This window comes from Oryctolagus cuniculus, chromosome 7 (assembly GCF_051225735.1).
Source record: "Oryctolagus cuniculus isolate XC-2025 breed Fujian yellow rabbit chromosome 7, ASM5122573v1, whole genome shotgun sequence".
Lineage (NCBI taxonomy): Eukaryota > Metazoa > Chordata > Mammalia > Lagomorpha > Leporidae > Oryctolagus > Oryctolagus cuniculus.
Window position 1 is genome coordinate 931,238 of NC_142873.1, and position 24,925 is coordinate 956,162.

Here is a 24,925-nt window from a genome sequence, read left to right on the forward strand (position 1 = left end):
CTTTCATTAGTCTGTATATATGAAATATATCAAACTTATATTAAATAAAATTTTAAAAGGAAGTAAATATTAAATTTCAAAATATTTATACCAATAACAAGGAGAATTTTAAAGGTGTTTATATATATAATATATATGTGTGTGTGTTTAATTTATGACATTACAATATAAATGTACATATATATAATTTATAATATAAATATATAGAGCAACCTTTTTAAATGTTTATAATGTATTTATCATCAGAAAAGAATAGCTCAGCTTTCTGTAATAATCCAGTTTCTGATCATTACAAGAATGAAGAGTAAGCCACCAAGTTGTAGCTCATAATCTCTGTTTCTCTGTGTCTCCAAGTCTACCAACCTCTAAAATTAAATAAACATACATAATTCTGGGATAGAAATCACATTAAGATCCCACTATTTTCAGGAAATATACTAGTATCTAGACACACAGTGGCAAATTTATCTATGTATAAAATATATGTATGTTATATATGTTACATATATTCATATATATATATATTACATTGAGGAGAAAGAATTATTACCCTTGGCTAAAATGGCCCTGAGACACTGTGTACCTGATAGTTTCCAGGGCAACTTACAGAATGTTGGGGGTGATGATGATCTTACAATAAAAGTGAAATCACCATGGCCATGGTACATGACTTTTCTATGCATGTATGTTTTCTCATTTTGGAGTCTCTTCATGTGAATTGATTAATGGCAGAAAAATTTTTTCACATGCATTAAATTGAAATTTTACTGTATGAATTCTCTGATGTTAGTTGATGTTTAATTTCTTGTTTTCTTTTTTTTAAAGATTTTTATTTATTTGACAGGTAGAGTTACAGACAGTGAGAGAGACAGAGATAAAGGTCTTCCTTCTGTTGATTCACTCCTCAAATGGCCACAATGGCCAGAGCTGCACTGATCTGAAGCCAGTAGCCAGGTGCTTCTTCCTGGTCTTCCATGTGGGTGCAGAGGTCCAAGCACTTGGGCTGTCTTCTACTGCTTTCCCAGGCCACAATAAAGAGCTGGATTGAAGAGGGGCAGCTGGGACTAGAACTGCCACCTATATGGATGCCAGCATAGAAGGTGGAGGATTAACCTATTGCTCCACGGTGCCAGCCTGATGTTTAATTTCTGGCTATGGTTTTTTGAGCTCTGTTGCACTTGAAGGATATCACCTTTTTTGAGTTGCATATTTATGCAAGCCTGAATTCTATGAAAATATACTTCCACATTCATTACACTCCTAAGAAACCACTTGTGTGAATTTTCTGATGTATAATGCCATTTCTGACAAATGGCTTTTTGTCACACTAATAATATTTCTGAACTTCATTTTTTTTTAACAATTTAATTTTTTTATTTGAAAGACAGAGTTAGAGACAGAGAAGCAGAAAGAGGTCTTCCATCTGCTAGTTCACTCCCCAGATGGATGCAATGGCTGGAGCTGCAGCAATCCAAAGCCAGGAGTCAGGAGCTTCTTCTGGGTCTCCCATGTGGGTGCAGGGCCATCTTCTACCGCTTTCCCAGGCCATAGCAGAGAGCTGGATTGGAAGAGGAGCAACTGGGACTAGAACCAGTGCCCACGTGGTATGCAGGCATTTTAGGCCAGGGCTTTAACCTACTGTGCCACAGCGCTGGTCCCAACCTTTCTTCCTTATGGGAGTGCCTATTGTATGGGATGTAATTTCCAGCAAAAGGCTCTGTAACATGGTTATGTTGATTTTGGAAAAAGTCCTTCACATTCATTATATTCTTAAGTTCTCTCCCTTGTTTGATCTACATGTTATGAGGTATTCCTTCTGACAAAAGGCTTTCCCACATTTATTACAAGATTTCCACCATGTAATAAATTCTCTGATGTTATATTGTGTGATTTTGGCAGAGTTTTCCAACATTCATTCCATTCATAAGGTTTCTCCCCCATGTGAATTCTGATGTTTTATGAGGTGTTACTTATGGATAAAGGCTTTTCCATATGCATTATATCCAAAGTGTTTTCCCCCATATGAATTAGATGATGTGCAATGAGGGCTGAATTATGGGAAAAAGCTTTCCAAGTCATTATGTCCAAAAGGTTTCTCTTCCTGTGCATTTTCTGATGCATTCTGAGATGTGACTTATTGCCAAGGGCTTTTCTACAGTCACTGCATTCATGAAGTCTCTCCCATGTTATAAATCATAGCTCATATCATACCACAGATTCACAACATGATTTATAAAGGCTTTTCCACACTTACTAGATTCATAAGGTTCCTGCCCTGTATGAATTGTTTTGATATGAGTATAACTTATAGAAAAAGGCTTTTCCACAGTCATTACATTTACGAGGTTTCTCTCCGGTGTGAATTTGCTGATGTTTCCTGAGGCCTGACTTGTGTCCAAAGGCTTTTCCACAGGCATTACATTTATGAGGTTTCTCCCCTGTGTGAATTTGCTGGTGTATGATGAGGTGTGACTTTCGTCCAAAAGCTTTTCCACAGTCATTACATTTATGAGGTTTCTCCCCTGTGTGAATTCGCTGGTGTATGAGGAGGTGTGACTTTTGTCCAAAGGATTTTCCACAGTCATTACATTTATGAGGTTTCTCCCCTGTGTGAATTCGCTGGTGTATGATGAGGTTTGACTTTTGTCCAAAGGCTTTTCCACAGGCATTACATTTATGAGGTTTCTCCCCTGTGTGAATTCGCTGATGCATGATGAGGCTTGACTTTTGTCCAAAGGCTTTTCCACAGTCATTACATTTATGAGGTTTCTCCCCTGTGTGAATTCGCTGGTGTACGATGAGGTCTGACTTTCGTCCAAAGGCTTTTCCACAGTCATTACATTTATGAGGTTTCTCCCCTGTGTGAGTTCGCTGGTGTATGAGGAGCTCTGACTTTCGTCCAAAGGCTTTTCCACAGTCATTACATTTATGAGGTTTCTCCCTTGTGTGAATTCGCTGATGTTTCCTGAGGCCTGATTTGTGTCCAAAGGCTTTTCCACAGTCATTACATTTATGAGGTTTCTCTCCTGTGTGAATTCTCTGATGTTTCCTGAGGCCTGACGTTTGTCCAAAGGCTTTTCCACAGGCATTACATTTATGAGGTTTCTCCCCTGTGTGAATTCGCTGGTGTATGATGAGGTCTGACTTTTGTCCAAAGGATTTTCCACAGTCATTACATTTATGAGGTTTCTCTCCGGTGTGAATTCGCTGATGTATGAGGAGGTTTGACTTGTGTCCAAAGGCTTTTCCACAGTCATTACATTTATGAGGTTTCTCCCCTGTGTGAATTTGCTGGTGTATGATGAGGTTTGACTTTTGTCCAAAGGCTTTTCCACAGTCATTACATTTATGAGGTTTCTGCCCTGTGTGAATTCGCTGGTGTATGATGAGGTTTGACTTTTGTCCAAAGGCTTTTCCACAGAAACTACATTCATGAGGTTTCTCCCCTGTGTGAACTTTCTGTTGTTTCCTGAGGACTGACTTTTGTCCAAAGGCTTTTCCACAGTCATTACATTCAGAAGGTGAATTAAAACTGAGTGATTTTCCACAAGGTTTACATGTGTAAAGTTTTTCCCTTGTATTTAGTTTCTGGTTTATTGCAAGATGTGACTGGTGAATGACAGGTTCAACATACATAATGTACTTATAAAATTTCTTTCTTGTGTGAGTTTGTTGATGCATATTGAGGCTAGAATTTTCATGGATAGCTTTTTCTATTTGTGTTGCTTTTCCAAAAGTGACAGTTGACTTATTACAGTTTTCTGCCATATGAACCCTCTCAGATTTACAGAACATCTTTCTTGTGAAGACTTTTGCTTGTCCAGTGGGTCCAAATGGCTGCTTCATGATGTGAATATTGTCAAGCTGGCTAGGAGGCTCACAGAACTGGAGAGATTTTCCAGGTATCTTAGTGTTATCAAATTTCTCTCCAGCCTGTAGTTGATCAGGCCCACTGGGGGGATACACAGTGTGACATTTATTGCATTCCTCAGGCTTCAATCCTGAATAGATTCCCTTTTTAATAATCAGTGTTGGAACATGGCTTGAATTTAAACTAAGTGTTTTTCTTAATTCAATTCTCTTGAGAGCTGATGTCTTGTTATTTTTCATAAAATCCTGATTCAGATTTTTGTCCTGACTTTCCTGGTTGATCCTAATCAGGTCATCCCTTTTCATGACCACTGAAATGAGAAAAAAGCAATCATGTCACTGAATCACATGTAACTGTTTCTCCTGGCATACTCATGTAAAGGGAATGAAGTTACTTGTAATCCAAGTGGCATAAGATGTTCACAAAATCAGTATGAGGTACTTATTTGTGACCATTATATGGTTTTCCTCCTTAATACATTAATATACCATGAGGTTTCCCAATGTTCAAACATGATCCTTTTTACTATGGGAATTTGTTAAGGATGGTAGAATGACATTTGTGCTATGATGTGCGGGATGCCTGCATCTCAAAACAGTGTTGGTTTGAGCCTTGGCTACTCTGCTTTCAGTACAGCTCTCTGCCTATGTAAACTGGAAGGAAGCAGATAATGGTTCATGTGCCTGGGAACCTGTGAGAAACCAGGGAAGACTAGAGGGATTCTAGAGTTTTGGCTTCAGACTAGTTAGACCTAAGTGTTGCAGGCATCTGGGAAGTGAGCTAATAGAGGACCTCTTTCTCTCTCTCTCTCTTCTCTCACTATCACTCTGCCTTTCACAAAGATGAAATAACTATAAAATATTTTAAAGAATGGGCAAATATTTAATACAAATATTCACCCACTACCTAGCAACCATTTTTTTCCTTGTGCTTTTTCTCCAGTTTATTTTTATAAAAATTGTGTGCTTTTTGCTTCTCTGATATCTCAACCATAAACATGAAAAAGTTTTACTGATCATTTACTTGCAGGTGGAGAAGAGTGAAATGTGCCTGTACTTTAAGCAGGACAACATTTAAGGAGTAGGATTTGAATCTATGAGTGTCTCATGCTCAGTCTTCCTAGGTAAACATCATTTGTGGGATTTTTCAAATGAAAAATGACTTTGTCTCTACTCTATGACAGCTTCCCCAAATTCCTAAGGACACCCAACACCTTCAGCTTCTCAGAAGTACAACAGGTACAGAAAATTCCCAATATACCACTTTAGTTAAACACTCCCAATCAGTTTGAAGAATTTGTTTCTGCAAACCGGGAATTGCTCATCTTTGAAAAGTGTTTTCTAACTCATTCTGAAATCATCAGTGCTGGTTACCTCCTCTAAATTCTTTCTAGAAACATTCCTGTGTGATAATTTGAATTTCTGGAGGCTTTTGATCAGTTGCCTCCTATTTTCACTGAAAGCTTCATTTCCTATGCTTTTCTTATCTTTTTGTTTGCTTATTTTCAATGATACTGAAAAATAAGAGAAATCATACTTCAAACTCCACCCTTAAAGAAATCTGAGCCACTCAACATAACCCCATGAGGCTACTTGACCTTGGGTCTCAAAATCTCAGTATTTTCTTGGTGAGTCTAGGATCACTTATTTTCATGTTTTATGTAAGTTCATGCTTAGTTTAGGATTTCTTTTTTTTCAAAGATTTACTTTATTTGAAAGCTAGAATTATAGAGAGAGAGACAGAGAGAAGTCTTCCATCTGCTGGTTCACTCCCCATATGGGCACAACAACCAATGCTGGGCCAAAATGAAGTTAGGAGCCAGGAGTATCTTTCTTGTCTCCCACATGGGTACAGGGGGCCAAAGACTTGGGCCAACCTCTGCTCTTTTCTCAGGTGTATTAGCAGAGAGCTGGATTAGAAGGGGACCAGCTGGGACTTGAACTGGCACCCATATGCAATGCTAGTGCTACAGGCTGGAGCTTTAACACACTGCACCACAGTGTCATTCCTAGCTTCATAATTTCTGATGTCACAGCACAGAGGCTTACTCATGACCATGTTTTATTTTTAAAGATTTATTTATTTATTTGAAAGTCAGAGTTACACAAAGAGAGGAGAGGCAAAGATAGAGTAAGGTCTTGATCCAATGGTTCACTCCCCAATTGGCCACAATGGCCAGAACTGTGCTGATCTGAAGCCACAAGCCAGGAGCTGCTTCTGGGTCTCCCTCAGGTGCAGGGGACCAAGGACTTGGACCATCTTCTACTGCTTTTGGAAGTGGAGCAACTGGGTCCCAAACTGGTGCCCATATGGGATGCTGGTGCTTCATGCTAGGGTGTTAATTCACTGTGCCACAGCGCCAGCCACATGACCATCTTTTAGCATTTACTTATTTACTTACTTGAGAGTCAGAGAGACAGAATGAGAGATAAAAACAGACTGAAAAAGAGGTTTGCCAACTGTAGGCTCACTCCTCAAATGTTTCCAACAGACTATAATTTTCTTATTTATTTGAGAGGCACAGAGGAAAAAAAAGAAAGAGACTAAGAGAGAGTTCACATTTATTGATTCAGTCCTGAGCAAGTCCTATGCCTGGGCAAAATCATGAGTGGGAACTCAATCTGAGCAATGAGTTAGAAATAAGTTTCTGGGGGCTGGCATTGTGGCATAGCATAAAGCCACCACCTGCAGTGCCAACATCACTTATGGGTACCAGTTTAAGTCCTAGGTGCTCCACTTCTGATCCAGCACTCTGCTATGGCCTGGGAAAGCAGTAGAAGATGGCCCAAGTACTTGGGCCCCTGTACTTATATGGGAGACCTGGAAGAAGCTTCTGGCTCCTAGATTCAGATCAGTACAGCCCCAGCCACAACAGCCAATTGGGAAGTGAACCAGTGGATGGAAGACCTCTCTTTCTCTCTCTGCCTCTCCCTCTTCTCTCTCTCTGACTTTCAAATAAATAAATAAATCTTTAAAAAAAAAACCAGAAACAGCCTGGCATGGCAGCTCAATAGGCTAATCCTCTACCTGCAGCACCGGCACACCAGGTTCTAGTCCCGGTCGGGGTGCTGGATTTTGTCCCAGTTGCCCCTCTTCCAGGCCAGATCTCTGCTGTGGCCCAGGAGTGCAGTGGAGGATGGCCCAGGTCCTTGGGCACTGCACCCACATGGGAGACCAGGAGAAACACCTGGCTCCTAGCTTTGGATCAGCATGGTGTGCCAGCCACAGCACACCGGCCATGGTGGCCATTGGAGGGTGAACCAATGGCAAAAGGAAGACCTTTCTCTCTGTCTCTCTTTCTCACTGTCCACTCTGCCTGTCAAAAAAAAAAAAAAAAAAAAAAACACAGAAAAATTAATCCTAAAAAAAATAAGTTTCTGTATGTTGCCTAACTAACAAGCACTGAAGGAACTAATAAGTGCATGAAGGGAAAGGTATGAAAGTGTAGAGAAGGACAAGTTAGAATTGGGGGAATGTATCAAACCTAGATAAAAGCCTTAGTAACATCAGAAAATGACTGGATTTTTTTTTTTAATCAAAGGACATCTTCACTAAGAACAAAAATTAGAAAGATATTGGTATCTCTAAATGCCTGTGTCTGATGCACAAAACCAGCTGTCATCAGGAGTAAGGCTTGAGAAAAATTCATGGAAAGAACACCAGTCAACATCTGCACACTTTCTGCCTTGGCCTCCCTGTCTCTTATGTGCAGACTGACCTGAAAGGCTCAGATTCAAGCATTCATCCACGATCCATGGCTCTTCTCCTCGCTCCAATTTGAAGATCAAGTCAGGTTTGGTAATGCAGTGCCCTATTAATGGAAACAAAGTAAGACTTTGTAAAATCACTATCTTGGGTTATTTAAAGGGCTACAGCTTGGTTCAGGAGCTATGCAACAAATGTTCCAATTTGAATCTTTTGTTAGATGGTAGATATTCGGATTATTCATGGACTCAAATTCTAATCCTGTCCAATATTAAACATTATAAAGTGTTTCCTTATTTGTCAAATAGCAAGAAAATGTTATCACTGGGCATGTGATGGGTGTCACTCACCCAAGGAGAACAGGCTGCTGTAGGTCTCCAGCATCACATCTCTGTACAGGATTTTCTGAGCGTTGTTCATTTTCTGCCATTCTTCCCACGTAAAGTACACAGCCAGGTCTTCAAATGCTGTCATCACCTATAATAATACACTTCCAGTCAACATGTTAACTCTGTCACAAAATAAACACTGACAGTTGTGTATGGATATGAAGGAAAAAAGGAAGGATATGGTTTCACATTAGACTTGTGGAGTGTTTAGAAAGCCACACGGAGCATTCAACAGAGTCAAACCCATGATCTGCAGGCTGTGAGACATGCCCAAGCTGGAGGGAACCAGGAGGTTCAAATCACAAAGGCCACATCTGTCAAGGGGAATTGCACAGCAGGCTAGAAGAGGGGCAATACTGACTCTTGACTGGGCAATGTTAAGGAGAAGTATGTAGAAGCATTGAGAAAAAAGGCAAGAAACCATCAGTGAAACTACGATGGGAATGAACAGAAAACAATTTCCAGGAAAACACCATGCATATCATTTCCAATATGTCAGAGAAAAAATATATTAAAAGACAGGGCAGACATTTAGCTTAGTGTTGTTTATGATGCCACCTCAGAGTGTCTATGATTTCCAATGCCAGCTCTAGTTTCTAGCTCCCAGATAATGCAAACCTGGGGAAGCAATGGTGATGTCACCAATGAAGGAGGCCTAGATTCTATTCCTCAATCCTGGCTTCAGTCCTGCCCCACCTGTTTGGTATGGTTATCTAGGAAGTGAATTAATGTGTCAAAGCTCTCTATCTCTCAGTCCATCAACTTTTTTCTCTATCAAGCTAATAAATATTTTTTTAAGTAAAAGAGAAAATACAGGTAAGACAAAGAATACAAATTAGCTTTTGCCCTTGTCTATGATTATTCTACTGATAAACAATTGAAATAACATTATACCTAATTAAAGTGAAAGCAATGAAAATACTTGCCCAAAGCATTCAAATGATAAACATTTGAAATAACATTATACATAATTAAATGAAAGCAATGGAATTATTTGCCCAAAAAGAGAACCTGGGAATGTCTGCAGTACAATCTGCATTTGTGACTCACTGAGAAAAATGCTTAGAGATTCGTTTCAGAACCTGCAATAGTCACCAGAATTGTGATCCAGCAGGCTAAGCCTCCACCATCAATGCTGGCATCCCATGTAAACAGAGGACTTGAGTCCTTGCTGCTCCACTTCCAATCTAGTTCCCTGCTAATCTGAAAGAGCAGTGAAAATGGCCTGAGTATTTGGACCCTTCCACCAATGTGGGAGACCCATGGAGTCCCAGGCTCCTGGCTTTGGCCTGGCCCAGTCCCAGCCATTGTGGGCATTTGGGGAATGAACACTAGATAGAAGATATATCCTTTTGTCTCCCTGTCTCTCCCAATCTCTGCAAGTCCACCTTTCAAATAAATAATCTTAAAAAAATAAATGAGCCTCCAGTAGATTCTTTTCTCCACACATTCCTTATCCTATTCCAGAATCCAATTCAGCTTCTCAAAGGTATTAAGAACTCCATTACTCTAACAATTTGAAAACAAACTTAACTGATTTGTGTTCCAGCACTAGGTAACTCTTCCTCTTGCAGAATGCTAAGTGTTTACTTCATAGGTAGCACTAAAACACTGTTCAGTACATCATCTATGTGTAGAATGTTTCAGACATGACCCCAAAAATGTAGCATATTGTGCTTAGTTTCAACTCAATTCATGTAACAAATATATATTTTGCTATAGCAACAGAAAGACAAGAAACCAAACTGCATTATTATAGATGACAGTAACGTTTCATAATCATGCCAAATTCATAATTCATTTCTGTATATTCTGTGATAACAAATTTTATGTTTATTTTTCTATTTTAAAATTTTGTAAAGATTTATTTATTTATTTTGAAAGTCAGAGTTACACAGAGAGAGGAGAGGCAGAGAGAGAGAGAGAGGTCTTCCATCTGCTGGTTCAGTTCCCAGTTGGCTGCAATGGCTGGAACTGCACCAATCTGAAGCCAGGAACCAGGAGCTTCTTCTGGGTTTCCCACATGGGTTCAGGGGCACAAGGACCTGGGCCATCTTCCACTGCTTTCCCAAGCCATAGTAGAGGGCTGGAGCAGAAGTGGAGCAGCCAGGTCTCAAACCGGTGCCTATATGGGAAGTCGATGCTTTAGACCAGGGCATTAACCCACTGAGCCACAGAGCCAGCCCCATATTTTCCATTTTAATTAACTAGTATACTGGGACTGGCACTGTGGCTAGCAGGTAAAGCCACTGCCTTCAGTGCTGGCATCCCATATTGGTGCCAGTTCAAGTCCCAGTGGCTTCACTTCCAATCCAGCTCTCTGCTATGGCCTGGGAATTCAGTAGGAGATGGCCTAAGTCCCTGGGCCCCTGAACCCATGTGGGAGACCCAGAAGCTCTTCAATTCTAGCTTTGGACCAGTGCAACCCCGGCCACTGTGGCAAACTAGGGAGTGCACCAGCAGATGGAAGACTCTCTCTCTCTCCCCCTCTGCCTCTCTGTAACTCTGACTTTCAAATAAATAAAAAAATTCTAAAAAAATAAATAAATAAACTAGCATTAAACACCTAAAATGAGTACTGACAAGCTGGGGAATAATTTAAAAAAAAAAAAACACTTACAGGTGATATATTAATTTTCTTTCCTCTTAGAAACATGTGGAGGACCCAGAATCATACCTGGGAGAGAAGGTGAATGGCAGGAGTTCAAAGAAAACTCTGGAGGCCAACGCTGTGGCATAATGGGTAAAGCTGCTGCCTTCAGTGCCAGCATTCCATATGGGTTCTGGTTTGAGTACTGCCTCCTCAACATACAATCTAGCTTTCTGCTATGTCCTGAGAAAGCAGTGGAACATGGTCCAAGTCCCTGGGCCACTGCACCTGCATGGGAGACCCAGAAGCTCTTGGGTCTTGGTTTTGGATCGGCTGAGCTCCAGCCTTTGCAGTAATTTGGAGGGTGAGCCAGCAGATAGAAGACTTTCTCTCCCTGCAACTCTTTCAATAAATAAATGAAATCTTTAAAAAAAAAAAAAACAACTCTGGTTTCCTTCTGCACTGAACAGTGGGAAAAAAAGGATATAATAGAATGAATAAAGAATAATAAATACATTAACCAAGAAAACATCAGCTTCACTGTGGAGGAATAATCCTGTAAAAATAGAAATACATAGGAAAATGCATCCACCTATATTAAGTAGCAGAGATTAAACAGAAGTTAGCATTGGTTTAACAAAAGCATTATCTACAAATTTTGTAAAATAATAATGTGAAAGTAAAAAGAAAAGTTGAGTGTTCAAATGAATAAGGTTATCAGAGATAAACATTATGTTGTTATTGAAGTTTATACTAAAGAAAGTTAACAAATACACATAATGTATATTTAATGCAGTGCACTTTACCAGTAATGATTCCAAGTAGCACCTTTCCCTGTATTCATCCCTTCACAAAACCCTGGATTGGGGCTGGCACTGTGGCCTAGCGGGTAAAACTGCCACCTGCAGACTGGCATCCCATATAGGCACTGGTTTGATTCCCAGCTGCCCCACTTCTGATCCAGCTTTCTGCTATGCCCTGGGAAAGCAGTAGAAGATGGCCCAAGTCCTTGGGCCCCTGTACCCATGTGGAAGACCCAGAAGAATCCCTGGATCATGGCTTTGGATTGGCACAACTCTGGCCATTGCAGCCAACGGGGAGTGAACCAGCAGATGGAAGAGCTCTCTATCTCTCTCTGCCTCTCCCTCTCTCTGTGTGTAACTCTTTCAAATAAATAAATAAATATTTTTGAAAAAGACCATGAATTTCACCATTTCAATTGATTTACCCCCATGAGATACCAGTAAATGTGATAGAAATAGACAATTTGTTAAAATATTTATTTATATGAAAGAGTTACACAAAGAGAGAAGGAGAGGCAGAGAAGAGAGAGAGAGAGAGAGAGAGAGAGAGAAGGAGGAATAAAGAGAGTTCTTCAAACTGCAGGTTCACTCCCCAGATGGCTGTAATGGCTGGAGCTGTGTAGATCCAAAGATATGAACCAGGAGCTTCTTTCAGGTCTCCCACAAGGGAGCAGGGGCCAAAGGACTTGGGCCATCTTCTACTGTTTTCCCAGGCTGTAGCAAAGAGCTGGATCAGAAGTGGAGCAGCCGAGTCATGAACTGACACCCATATGAGATGCTGGCACTGCAGGCGGTGTCTTTACTTGCTATGTCACAGAACCAGCCCCAGAAATAGACAATTTGTAAAGTATTTGCCTTCTCAGCTTTTCTTTTTCTGACAGTTATCTTCTGAAAAACCCTGGGGCCTGCCTGTTGAAGAGATAGTATGTAGGCTGGTGCCGTGGCTCACTAGGCTAATCCTCCACCCGTGGCACTGGTATTCCAGGTGACAGTCTCAGTTGGGGTGCTGGTTCTGACCCAGTTGCTCCTATTCCAGTCCACTCTCGGCTGTGGCCTGGGAAGGCAGTGGAGGATGGCCCAAGTGCTTGGGCCCTGCACCCACAAGGGAGACCAGGAGGACGTGCCTGTCTCCTAGCTTTGGATCAGCACAGCATGCTGGCCATAGCAGCCATTTGGGGGGTGAACCAATGGAAGGAAGGCATTTCTCTCTGTCTCTCTCTCTCTAACTCTGCCTGTCAAAAAAAGAAAAAAAAGATAATATATAGCCAAGATTCACCACAAACCCCAGACACTTAAGTGAAGCCTCAATCAGTTCCCCAAATGACTAAACTCTCATTTCTGCTCCTGGACTGATCATAGGAACTGCCCAGCTGAGTACAGCCCATAACACAGAGTCTGAACTGCAAATCAAATGGCTATTTGTTAAGCCATTGTGTTTTCTGATTTGTCCTACATCAAATGCTGATATATATCAGTAAGTATGGCAGAAAGTTGAATTACATGCAAACTACAATGCATACAACTTCAAAATTTCATTTGGAAGTTCCCATAAAACAGGGCCAGCATTGTCACATAGCAAGTAAACCTGCCGTCTGCAATACAAGCACCCCATATGAGCACTGGGTCATGTTCTGGCTCTTCTGCTTTTGATCCAGCTTCCTGCTGATGGCCTGAGAAAAGCAATGGAAGATGATCCAAATACTTGGGCAAATGCTACCAATGTTGGAGATCCAGATGAAGATCTTGGTTCCTGGCCTCATTCTTTCCTGGCCCTGCTCAATGCAGCCATCTGTGATGTGAACAAGCAGAAGGGAGATCCCTCTGGGTCTCTCCTCTATATACAATACTTTGAAATAATTTTTTTTAAAAAAACTTGAATAAAAGCTCCTATAAACACAATCTTTGCCTATCAATTAGACCTTAGAAAAGCTGCTGATACAAAAAAAAAAAAAAAGTCCTGGGATTCATAAAAATAAATTATCTGGAGACCATAAGGTTGTTCTTCACATTTTGGCTTATATATGGTCATTGTGTTCTTTTGGTTTAAATTTTAAGAAGCTTATTATCATATGAAATCTAATTTAATATACTTTTACTATCTCAGAAGGCAGGATAAAGGTTCACAGTAATTTTCTGTAGCTGCATGTATACTGCATGTTGTTCAAGAAGAAATTACTGAAAGGGAGGAAATTTTTATGATATGCTTTTTGTTTTTTTTAAAGATGTATTTATGTGAAAGTCAAATTTATGCAGAGAGCGAGAGAGAGAGAGAGAGAGATATCTTCCATCTGATGGCTCACTCTGCAAATGGCTGCAATGGCCGGAGCTGCACCAACCAAAGCCAGGACCCAGGAGCTTCTTCCAGGTCTCCCACATGGGTGCAGGGACCCAAGGACTTGAGCCATCTTCTACTGCTTTCCCAGGCCATAGCAGAGAGCTGGATCAGAAGTGGAGCAGCCGAGTCTTGAACCTGTGCCAATATGAGATGTGGGCACTTCAGGCCAGAGCATTAACCTGCTGTGCCACAGCACCAGCCTCATGATATGCTTTTTGAAGTAATACACTCCAAACATAGCATTAGTAGCAAAAGGAAAGACATGCTCATGAAAGTTTTCTAAAGCAGTACTATTTGAATTGGTGACAATTTCTGAAATGGATCTGAAAAATAAATGTTTTTTAATTAAGTGTGGCAAGATAGAGAACATTAGGCAGAAGTTAAGGTGCTGGGTATTTACAAATCATGTGACACTACACAAAGCACTTTTCTCCTGAAATACAATTTATTTCATCTTTTTTACAGAGATCCTGGCAAAACTTCCTTGAGCTACCAAGAAGGACTATTAGAATACAGGGGGCAGGAGTCCTCCAAGATGGTGGAATAGGGAGGGAGCACACTGATAGTCCAGGAAAAGATAGTTTAATAAAAGTGGAGATACTGTAGTTTCAGGGAAGAGTTAGGGGAAAAAACTGCAGAAGGAACTCTTCCAGAACTAGTGGGACATGGTGGACCCATGTGGAGGGTACGGGTGCCCATGGCTCAGGACCCAAGCTGCTGAGTCTACACGCCAGTGCTGGAAAGGGAGGTGAGGCAAAACCTCAGTAGCCCAAGACACTGGCAGGGATGTCGCAGGAAGAGCCTAGAGGGAATGAGGCTTAAAGCCCTGTGGGGGAAAGACCACTAGGCTAACTAAAAGACTGAAATAAAATAAATAAAATAAAATAAAATAAAATAAAATAAAATAAAATAAAAGGGACCAGTATGGACATGATTCTCTCTCTCCACTCACCTTACAAAGGTGAGCAAGACAAAGAGCAGGCACCATTTTGGACATATGTAAAAGCTGTGCTACCTCAGGGCTGTGCCCGCCCTCAGCCAAGCAGAAAAACCTGACTCTGGTGCGAGAAATAAAAGGAGGTTAGGACCTAGTGATGTGTGGGAGCTTATGAACTGTGACTGTGAAAAAAAAAAAAAAAACAAACTGAGGGTGTGTGAGAGAACTCGTGGAGTGCCTGAGATGTGAGTACTCTTAGGAGATGCCACAAACTTGGTAACCTTGGAAACCTGGTGGAAGACTTCAGGGGAATCTGAGCTTACACTGAGGACTGCACAGATCCTTTGTGTGGTCCTTGGGACAGAGCAGACAAATATTATACCCACAGGGGCCAGAGCTCAGACACTGACTGCCTTCAATTCCACTCAGCTGTGTGGAATTACTTCCCTTCTTAATAATAAAAAAAAAAAAAAAGAGAGAAAGAGAAAAATTTAATATGTCTAACCTGGGTGTGTCACCCTTAACCCTGAAGAATCAAACAGAGCTCTCTGGCAACACCCATCACAAGCCTCTAAGGATCCATCAAAAGCAGACAGTCCACTTAATCAAGTCATAGTATAACAAGAAAAACCACAACAGCAAAAAAAAAAAAAAAAAAAAGAAGAAGAAAACCAAAGAATATCTCCATAATGCCAAGCAAGAAATGCAGAAACTGAGGAAACAAGAACAAGGAAGACATTATGATGCCCCCAAGAGAACAAGATACCCCAAGCCAAGATGATGAGATAGAAGAAATGCAACATATGGATTTCAAAAAATATATGATAAGAACACTTAGAAGTTCTCAAAAACAAATTCTTGAACTACAGAAATCCTTACTGGACAGGGTAGAAAATCTCTCATGAAAATGAAATCTTAAGGAAAAATCAAAATTAAATGAAGCAATTAGTAGAACATGAAATTGTGATAGTGAAGAGAAATCAAAATGAAATGAAGAATTCAATAGATCAAATGACAAATGCATTTGAGAGCCTTAAAAAGAGAGACTACTGGACTTAGAAGACAGAGCACAGGAAAGCATACAGTGAAACCAAAGAAAAGAAGAGGAAATTAGAAATCTAAACAATATTGTTGGAAATCTACAGGATACTATTAAAAAAGCCAACATTCAGGTTCCAGGAGTTCCTGAAGGCATGGAGAGAGAGAAAGGCCTTTTTAGTGAGATACTAGCAGAAAACTTCCTGAATTTGGAGAAGGACAGAAACATCCTAGTACAGGAAGCTCATAGAAACCCTAGTAAACATGACCAAAAGAGATTCTCGACATAACACATTGTAATCAAACTCACTACAGTGAAACATAAACAAAAGATACTAAAATGTGCAAGAGAGAAACATCAGATTACTCTCAGAGGATCTCCAATTAGACTCACAGCTGACTTCTCATCAGAAATCCTACAGGTTAGGAGGGAATGGCAAGATATAGCCCAGGTACTAAGAGAGAAAAATTGCCAGCCCAGAATATTATATCCTGCTAAGCTCTCATTTGTGAATGAAGGTGAAATAAAGACCTTTCATAGCAAACAGACATCGAAAGAATTTGTCACCACTCGTCCAGCTCTGCAAAAGATGCTTAAAGATGTGTTACACAGAGAAACACAGAAACATGGCCATAAATATGAAAAAAGGTAAAGGAAGAAAATCTCCCAGTAAAAGATCACAGGAATTTCAAAGCATATATTAGAAATATCTTTGGGAAAATGGCAGGGCAAAGTTACTACTTATCAATAGTCACATTGAATGTTAATGGACTCAAATCTCCAGTTAAAAGACACAGACTGGCTGAACGGATTAAGGAAAAAAACCCATCTATTTGCTACCAACAAGAAACATATCTTTCCAAGCCGGTGCTGCAGCTCACTAGGCTAATCCTCTGCCTTGTGGCGCTGGCACACCAGGTTCTAGTTCCGGTCAGGGTGCCAGATTCTGTCGGGTTGCCCCTCTTCCAGGCCAGCTCTCTGCTGTGGCCTGGGAGTGCAGTGGAGGATGGCCCAAGTACTTGGGCCCTGCACCCCATGGGAGACCAGGATAAGTACCTGACTCCTGCCATCGGATCAGCACGGTGCGCCAGTGGCGGCGACCATTGGAGGGTGAACCAACAGCAAAAGGAAGACCTTTCTCTCTGTCTCTCTCTCTCACTGTCCACTCTGCCTGTCAAAAAAAAAAAAAAAAAAAAAAAAAAAGAAAAAAGAAAAAAGAAAAAGACACACATCTTTCCATACAGATGCATACAGACTGAAAGTAAAAGGTTGGAAAAATGTATTCCATGCCAACAGAAACCAAAAAAATAGCAGGTGTAGCCATATTAATATCAGACAAAATAAATTTTAACACAAAAACTGTTAAGAGAGACAAAGAGGGGCACTATATAATGATTAAGGGAACAATTCAACAGGAAGACATAACTATTATAAATGGATATGCACCTTATTACAGGGCACCGGTTTATTTAAAAGATGTGTTAAGGGACTTAAAAGGGAGACATAGACTCAAATACAATAGTATTGGGCGACTTCAATACTCCACTCTCAGAAATAGATCAACCCGACAGAAGATCAACAAGGAAACAGCAGTTTCAATTGACACTACAGCCCAAATGGATCTAACAGATATCTACAGAACTTTCAATCCTACACTTAAAGAATTTAAATTCTTCTCAGCAGTGCATGGAACCTACTCTAGGACTGACCACATACTAGCCCATAAAGCAAGTCTCTGCAAATTTAAAAGAATTAGAATCATACGATGCAGCTTCTCAGACCATAGTGGAATGAAGTTGGAAATTAGCAACTCAGGAATCCCTAGAGAATATGCAAACACATGGAGACTGAACAACATGCTCCTGAATGAACACTGGGTCATAGAAGAAATCAAAAGAGAAATCAAAAACTTTCTGGAGGTAAATGAGGATAACAACACAACATATCAAACTTATGGGATACAGCAAAAGCAGTGTTAAGAGGAAAGGTTATAGCAATAGGTGCCTACATCAAGAAATTGGAAAAACACCAAATAAATGAGCTTTCAATTCATCTCAAGGATCTAGAAAAACTGCAAAAAACCAGACCCAAATCTAGTAGAAGAGAAATAATTAAAATCAGAGAAGAAATCAGCAGGATTGAATCAAAAAAAAAAAATTACAAAAGATCAGCCAAACAAAGAGCTGGCTTTTTTGAAAAAATAAATAAAATTGACAACCCACTGGCCCAACTAACTAAAAAAAGAAAAGACCAAATCAATAAAATCAGAGATGAAAAAGGAAACATAACAACAGACACCAAAGATATAAAAAGAGTCATCAGAAATTACTACAAGGACTTGTATGCCAGCAAACAGGAAAAACTGTCAGAAATGGATAGATTCCTGGACACATACAACCTACCTAAATTGAACCAGGAAGACATAGAAAACCTAAACAGACCCATAACTGAGATAGAAATAAAGGCCCTCCCAAGAAAGAAAAGCCCAGGACTGAATGGATTCGCTGCTGAATTCTACCAGACATTTAAAGAAGAACTAACTCCAATTTTTCTCAAACTATTCAGAACAATCGAAAAAGAGGGAATCCTTCCAAATTCTTTCTATGAAGCCAGCATTACTTTAATTCCTAAGCTGGAAAAAGATGCAGCACTGAAAGAACATTCAGACCAATATCCCTGATGAACATAGATGAAAAAAACCTCAATAAAATTCTGGCTAACTGAATGCAACAACACATCAGAAAGATCATCCAACCAGACCAAGTGGGATTTATCCCTGGTATGCAGGGACGGTTCAATGTTCGCAAATCAATCAATGTGATGCACCACATTGACAAACTGCAGAAGAAAAACCATATTATTATCTCAATAGATGCAGAGAAAGCATTCGATAAAATACAACACCATTTCATGATGAAAACTCTAAGCAAATTGGGTATAAAAGGAACATTCCTCAATACAATCAAAGCAATTCATGAAAAACCCATGGCCAGCATCCTATTGAATGGGGAAATGTTGGAAACATTTCCACTGAGATCTTGTACCAGACAGGGATGCCCACTCTCACCACTGCTAGTCAACATAGTTCTGGAAGTTTTAGCCAGAGCCATCAGGCAAGAAAAAGAAATTAAAGGGATACAAATTGGGAAGGAAAAACTCAAACTATCCCTCTTTGCAGATGATATGATTCTTTATCTAGGGGATCCAAAGAACTCCACTAAGAGACTATTGGAACTCATAGAAGAGTTTGCAAAGTTGCAGGATATAAAATCAATGCACAAAAATCAACAGCCTTTGTATACACAGGCAATGCCATGGCTGAGAAAGAACTGTTAACATCAATCCCATTCACAACAGCTACAAAAACAATCAAATACCTTGGAATAAACTTAACCAAGGATGTTAAAGATCTCTATGATGAGAATTACAAAATCTTAAAGAAAGAAATAGAAGAGGATACCTAGAAATGGAAAAATCTTCCATGCTCATGGATTGGAAGAATCAATAGCATCAAAATGTCCATTCTCCCAAAAGCAATTTATAGATTCAATGCAATAACAATCAAAATACCAAAGACACTCTTCTCAGATCTGGAAAAAATGATGCTGAAATTCATATGGAGACACAGGAGACCTCGAATAGCGAAAGCAATTTTGTGCAACAAAAACAAAGCTGGAGGCATCACAATACCAGATTTCAGGACATACTACAGGGCAGTTGCAATCAAAACAGCATGGTACCGGTACAGAAACAGGTGGATAGACCAATGTACCAGAATAGAAACACCAGAAATCCAAACATCTATAGCCAACTTATATTTGATCAAGGATCCAAAGCCAATCCCTGGAGTAAGGACAGTCTATTCAATAAATGGTGCTGGGAAAATTGGATTTCCAAATGCAGAAGCTTGAAGGAAGGCACCTACTTTACACCTTACACAAAAATTCACTCAACATGGATTAAAGATCTAAATCTATGACCCAACACCAGCAAATTATTAGAGAGCATTGGAGAAACCCTGCAAGACATTGGCACCGGCAAAGACTTCTTGGAAAATACCCCAGAGGCACAGGCAGTCAAAGCCAAAATTAACACTTGGGATTGCATCAAATTGAGAAGTTTCTGTACTGCAAAAGAAATAGTCAGGAAAGTGAAGAGACAACTGACAGAATGGGAAAAAATATTTGCAAACTATGCTACAGATAAAGGGTTGATAACCAGAATCTACAAAGAGATCAAGAATCTTCAAAACAAAACAAACAACCCACTCAAGAATTGCGCCAAGGACCTCAATAGACATTTTTTCAAAAGAGGAAATACAAATGGCCAAGAGACACATGAAAAAATGTTCAGGATCACTAGCCATCAGGGAAATGCAAATCAAAACCACAATGAGGTTTCACCTCACCCCGGTTAGAATGGCTCACATTCAGAAATCTACCAACAACAGATGCTGGAGAGGATGTGGGGAAAAAGGGACACTAACCCACTGTTGGTGGGAATGCAAACTGGTCAAGCCACTATGGAAATCAGTCTGGAGATTCCTCAGAATCCTGAATATAACCCTACCATACAACCCAGCCATCCCACTCCTTGGAATTTACTCAAAGGAAATTAAATTGGCAAATAATAAAGATGTCTGCACCATAATGTTTATTGCAGATCACTTCACAATAGCTAAGACCTGGAATCAACCCAAATGCCCATCAACAGTAGACTGGATAAAAAATTATGGGACATGTACTCTATAGAATACTACACAGCAGTCAAAAAAAATGAAATCTGGTCATTTGCAACAAAATGGAGGAATCTGGAAAACATCATGCTGAGTGAATTAAGCCAGTCCCAAAGGGACAAATATCATATGTTCTCCCTGATCTGTGACAACTAACCAAGCACCTAAAAGGAAGCCTGTTGAAGCGAAACGGACACTTTGAGAAACAGTGACTTGATCACCCCTTTTCCTGACTATTGATGAAAAACTTAATACTTTATCCCTTTTAGTACATTTTTGTTCTACTTAATACTTTGGTTGAACTCTTTAATTAACACACAATTATTCTTAGGTGTTTAACTTTAACTGAAAAGTGGTCCTTGTTAAATATAAGAGTGGGAATAAGAGAGGGAAGAGATGTACAATTTGGGACATGCTCAAGCTGACTTGCCCCAAATGGTAGAGTTAAAAATGTGCCAGGGGATTCCAATTCAACCCCATAAAAGTGGCATGTACCAATACCATGTCACTAGTCAAAGTGATCAATTTCTGTTCACAGTTGATCATAATGATAAGATTAAGAGTCAAAGGGATCACATAAGCAAGACTAGTATCTGCTAATATTAACTGACAGAATTAAAAAGGAGAGAATGATCCAACATGGGAAAACAGCACTCTAGCCTCAGAATCAGCCCTTAAGGCATTTGGATCTGGCTGAAGAGCCCATGAGAGTATTTTAAGCATGGACAGCCAAGACACACTGGAAAAAAAAAATAAAAAAAATAAGAAATAAAAGCCTAAATAAAAGATCCCTGTGAGTGATATCTCAGTGGATAGAACAGGCCTTCAAAGAAGGAGCTACCTTTCTCTGAAGGCAGGAGAGAACTTCCACTTTGACTATGACCTTGTCTAAATAAGATCAGAGTCGGTGAACTCAAAAGGCTTCCACAGCCTTGGCAACACATGACAAGAGCCTAGGGTGATTACTGATGCCATAAACAAGACTGTCAATAGTTAAATCAACAACAGGAGTCACTGTACACTTACTCACCATGTAGGATTTCTGTACTTAATATGTTGTTCAATGTGAATTAATGCTGTAACTAGTACTCAAACAGTACTTTACACTTTGTGTTTCTGTGTGGGTGCAAACTGTTGAAATCTTTACTTAATATATGCTAAATTGATCTTCTGTATATAAAGATAATTGAAAATGAATCTTGATGTGAATGGAATGGGAGAAGGAGCCAGAGATGGGAGGGTTGCAGGTGGTGGGGGGAAGCCATTGTAATCCAAAAGCTGTACTTTGGAAATTTATATTTATTAAATAAAAGTTAAAGAGGAAAAGAATACAGTGGGCAGAAGCATAGCCCAGGTACCAAGTATATAACAGATTAGATTTTACAGACCTCCATTTCTAGAGATGCTGATAGTGGAGTGATGTAATGGGCATGTGGCAGGAAGCAATGCAAATAGTGACTCTCAGATTGGAGAGGTTATCCCTCCACTCCAGGCTGTACCCTTAAGACCCTTGTCTTTCTAATCCACTCACAACTCTCTTTTGAATGCTGGTCCAGGACTTCTATTACCACCAAGTTTTGAAAACTAATGGGTGAGGTAACGTAATATCAAGCACATCTTGTTCACTCTGGTCAGTATGACCCATAACTGCTTGAACCATGCAACTAGGATCTTTACTTTTTAATGACTCTTGTCTCTGCTCTGAGCCTTAAGGTGTTATCTCAGAGAGCTTTAAGTTGTATTCTGTTAGAAAAGATTCCTATTTATTGAGCTCCCTTCTTCAAATGCCATAAAAACTTCTCACTTCCAAAGGAAATGGGACTGTCCCCCAGTACCCAAACTTCCATGTTCCCAGAAACTGTTTATTGTATAAGTTCTGTAACCTTGAATGAGTAGCACTGGGAAGGCTATACAGTGCAGGAAATGAGAAACTTCATTTAAGGAAGATACACCAGAAACCCCATAAATGCAATTGCAACACAGTGTAAGTCAGAGTGCACACATTTCACAGTGAAGACATTTCACTAGTATTGTTGCTATACTCATCTTAAAGATGAGTAAACAGTGACAGAGGTGCAACCTACATTCAGCTCATATACAATTCAGCTCAAATGGTCTGAATACCCATCTCCATCCCACAGCCATCTTGTATGAGACTAGTTGTCTACAGAAATTTTAGAACCCCTTTCTGTGTACCTGGAGACCCACTGGTCTTCTGTCAGACACATCATCTTCTCTTTTTTAAAAAGATTTATTTTTATTTATTTGACAGGCAGAGTTACAGAAAGGTGTAGAGACAGAGAGAGAGGTCTTCCATCCGCTGGTTCACTCCCCAGATGGCTGTGCCAATCCGAAGCCAGGAGCCAGGAGTTTTTCTGGGTCTCCCACATGGGTGCAGGGGCCCAAGGACTTGGGCTATCTTCTACTGTTTTCCCAGGCCACAGCAGAGAGCTGGATCAGAAGAGGAGCAGCCGGGATTAGAACCGGCACCCATATGGGATGCTGGCACTTCAGCCCAGGGCGCTAACCCACTGAGCCACAGCGCTAGCCCCTCATCTTCTGACAAAAAAAAAAAATCCTTGAAAATCCAACATTATTCATTCCTTCTATGACTTTGGAACTGAGGATCTACCACTGGTATCCCTTCCTGAACCAGCCAAGGTCTATAGGGTGTATCTGAAAGAGAGATTATAATGCCTCCAATCTACAACTGCACCTATGCCATCAAGAGACAGGAACCTGCCCTGCTCTCCAAAGTTCCCTTTACCCCCACACTAACATTCACAGACATAGAAACCAATCACACAGTCCTTGAGCAATATGAGGACAGCTTCAGGACCAGAAATTCTCTAAAGATGGTGGGAGTGGTTGCAATGGCATATGCTGAGAAGGAAAACAAAGGAGACTTTCCATGATCTTTCCCTGTTGACATCATGGGCTGATGAAGCTACTTTCCCTGTAAAACAGTGCACAGCTCCATTAGAAAGAAATTTGCTGGAAAATCAACCTCTTAGGATACAGCGAGTATACATAAAACTTGTCTAACCATATGAAGTGCTCGCATAATATTCCAATTCCTCATTAATTCCTGGCTTGGCAAATATATTTGAAAGAAACATACTATAACTTGGCCGGCACCATGGCTAATCCCCCACCTGCGGCGCCAGCACCCGTGTTCTAGTTCCAGTCAGGGTGCTGGATTCTGTCCCAGTTGCTCCTCTTCCAGTCCAGCTCTCTGCTGTTTCCCAGGAGTGCAGTGGAGGATGGCCCAGGTCCTTGGGCCCTGCACCTGCATGGGAGACCAGGAGGAAGCACCTGGCTCCTGGCTTTGGATCAGCACAGCGTGCCAGCCGTGGCGGCCACTTGGGGTGTGAACCAATGGAAAAAGGAAGACCCTTCTCTCTGTCTCTCTTTCTCTCACAGTCTAACTCTACCTGTAAAAGAAAAGAAAAGAAAAGAAAAGAAAAGAAAAGAAAAGAAAAGAAAAGAAAAGAAAAGAAAAGAAAAGAAACATACTGTAAGTCGAGAAATTAAAATGTGGAAAGAATTTTTGGAAATTGTCTTTATATATATAAATATTTTTTAAATTCTCATAATTAAATTGTGGTTCTAAAACCTCAAATACTTCTACAGATACTTAGAAAAAACCTCCAAGGACTCTCTTTAACTTTAGTGTTTAAAGAAGAAAATAATATCCTGAATAAATCATTTTTAATCCTTTAAAATGATGCTTGATCTTACCTATTAAAATAATTTGTGGACCATCAATGGATCATATTTTACAGTAAAATAGTAATAATTTGGTACATTAATATGGCTGGAAAACAGGGTGAATGCCTTGTAAAATCTTTGTGAATATTCTTTACCCAAAACATCCTGAAATTCATCTATCTATCACATCCAGTTATCTGTATATTTTTAACAAAGCTATATTTTAAAAAACACTGCACTTAAGTAGTAGTTTCTGACACAAATTAGGCAAGAGACAAATATTAGGGTGTCACGGAGCTCCTGCTTTTACTCCTCCCACGGCCATCTTGTATGAAACTAGTCTAATGAGAATTGCCATGAAATTATAGACAAACTCTTGAGGATTTGAGTGATGGTCTCATGGGCCATTGACTGTTGGCCCACAGCTACTGATCATTTTTTCTATGTATAGTGTATGAATTGTGCCATGCAAATGCCTGTATCATCTGGTAATTGCCTTTCAGTGACTTCATTCTGCAAATTGAAGGACTTCAGTCTTGAACTTCAATCTTACATAACTTCACCTCAGACCCAGAATAAAATTATTACTTAGTTCCCAGCATCATACAATGCAAACAGAAAATGAAGTTGTAGGCATCAAACAAGAATAGTATCATGAAATAGTGAATTCCCTTGTCCTTTCTAAAAATTATTGCTCCCCATAGTGGTAGCCACACACTTCTGACAGCAGGAGTTGCTGATTTTAGAATTATGCTGGAAAATTCTGTGGGGATTCCTGAGAAGAAAGTGGGAAGGCAGCACGCAACACTC

At 40.0% G+C, this 24,925-nt stretch overlaps 1 protein-coding gene across 1 annotated transcript in view; it reads right to left on the minus strand.

Annotated features, from left to right (window-relative positions):
- Positions 1-1,349: 1,349 nt before the first annotated feature.
- The window catches only part of LOC127486510 (uncharacterized), a 45,653-nt gene continuing 22,077 nt past the window's right edge, over positions 1,350-24,925 (minus strand). The window contains 4 exon segments of the mRNA XM_089336784.1: positions 1,350-2,285; positions 2,287-4,181; positions 7,590-7,682; positions 7,927-8,053. Of these exon segments, the coding sequence (XP_089192910.1) occupies positions 2,187-2,285; positions 2,287-4,181; positions 7,590-7,682; positions 7,927-8,050 (2,211 nt within the window). The 5' untranslated portion in view covers positions 8,051-8,053 and the 3' untranslated portion in view covers positions 1,350-2,186.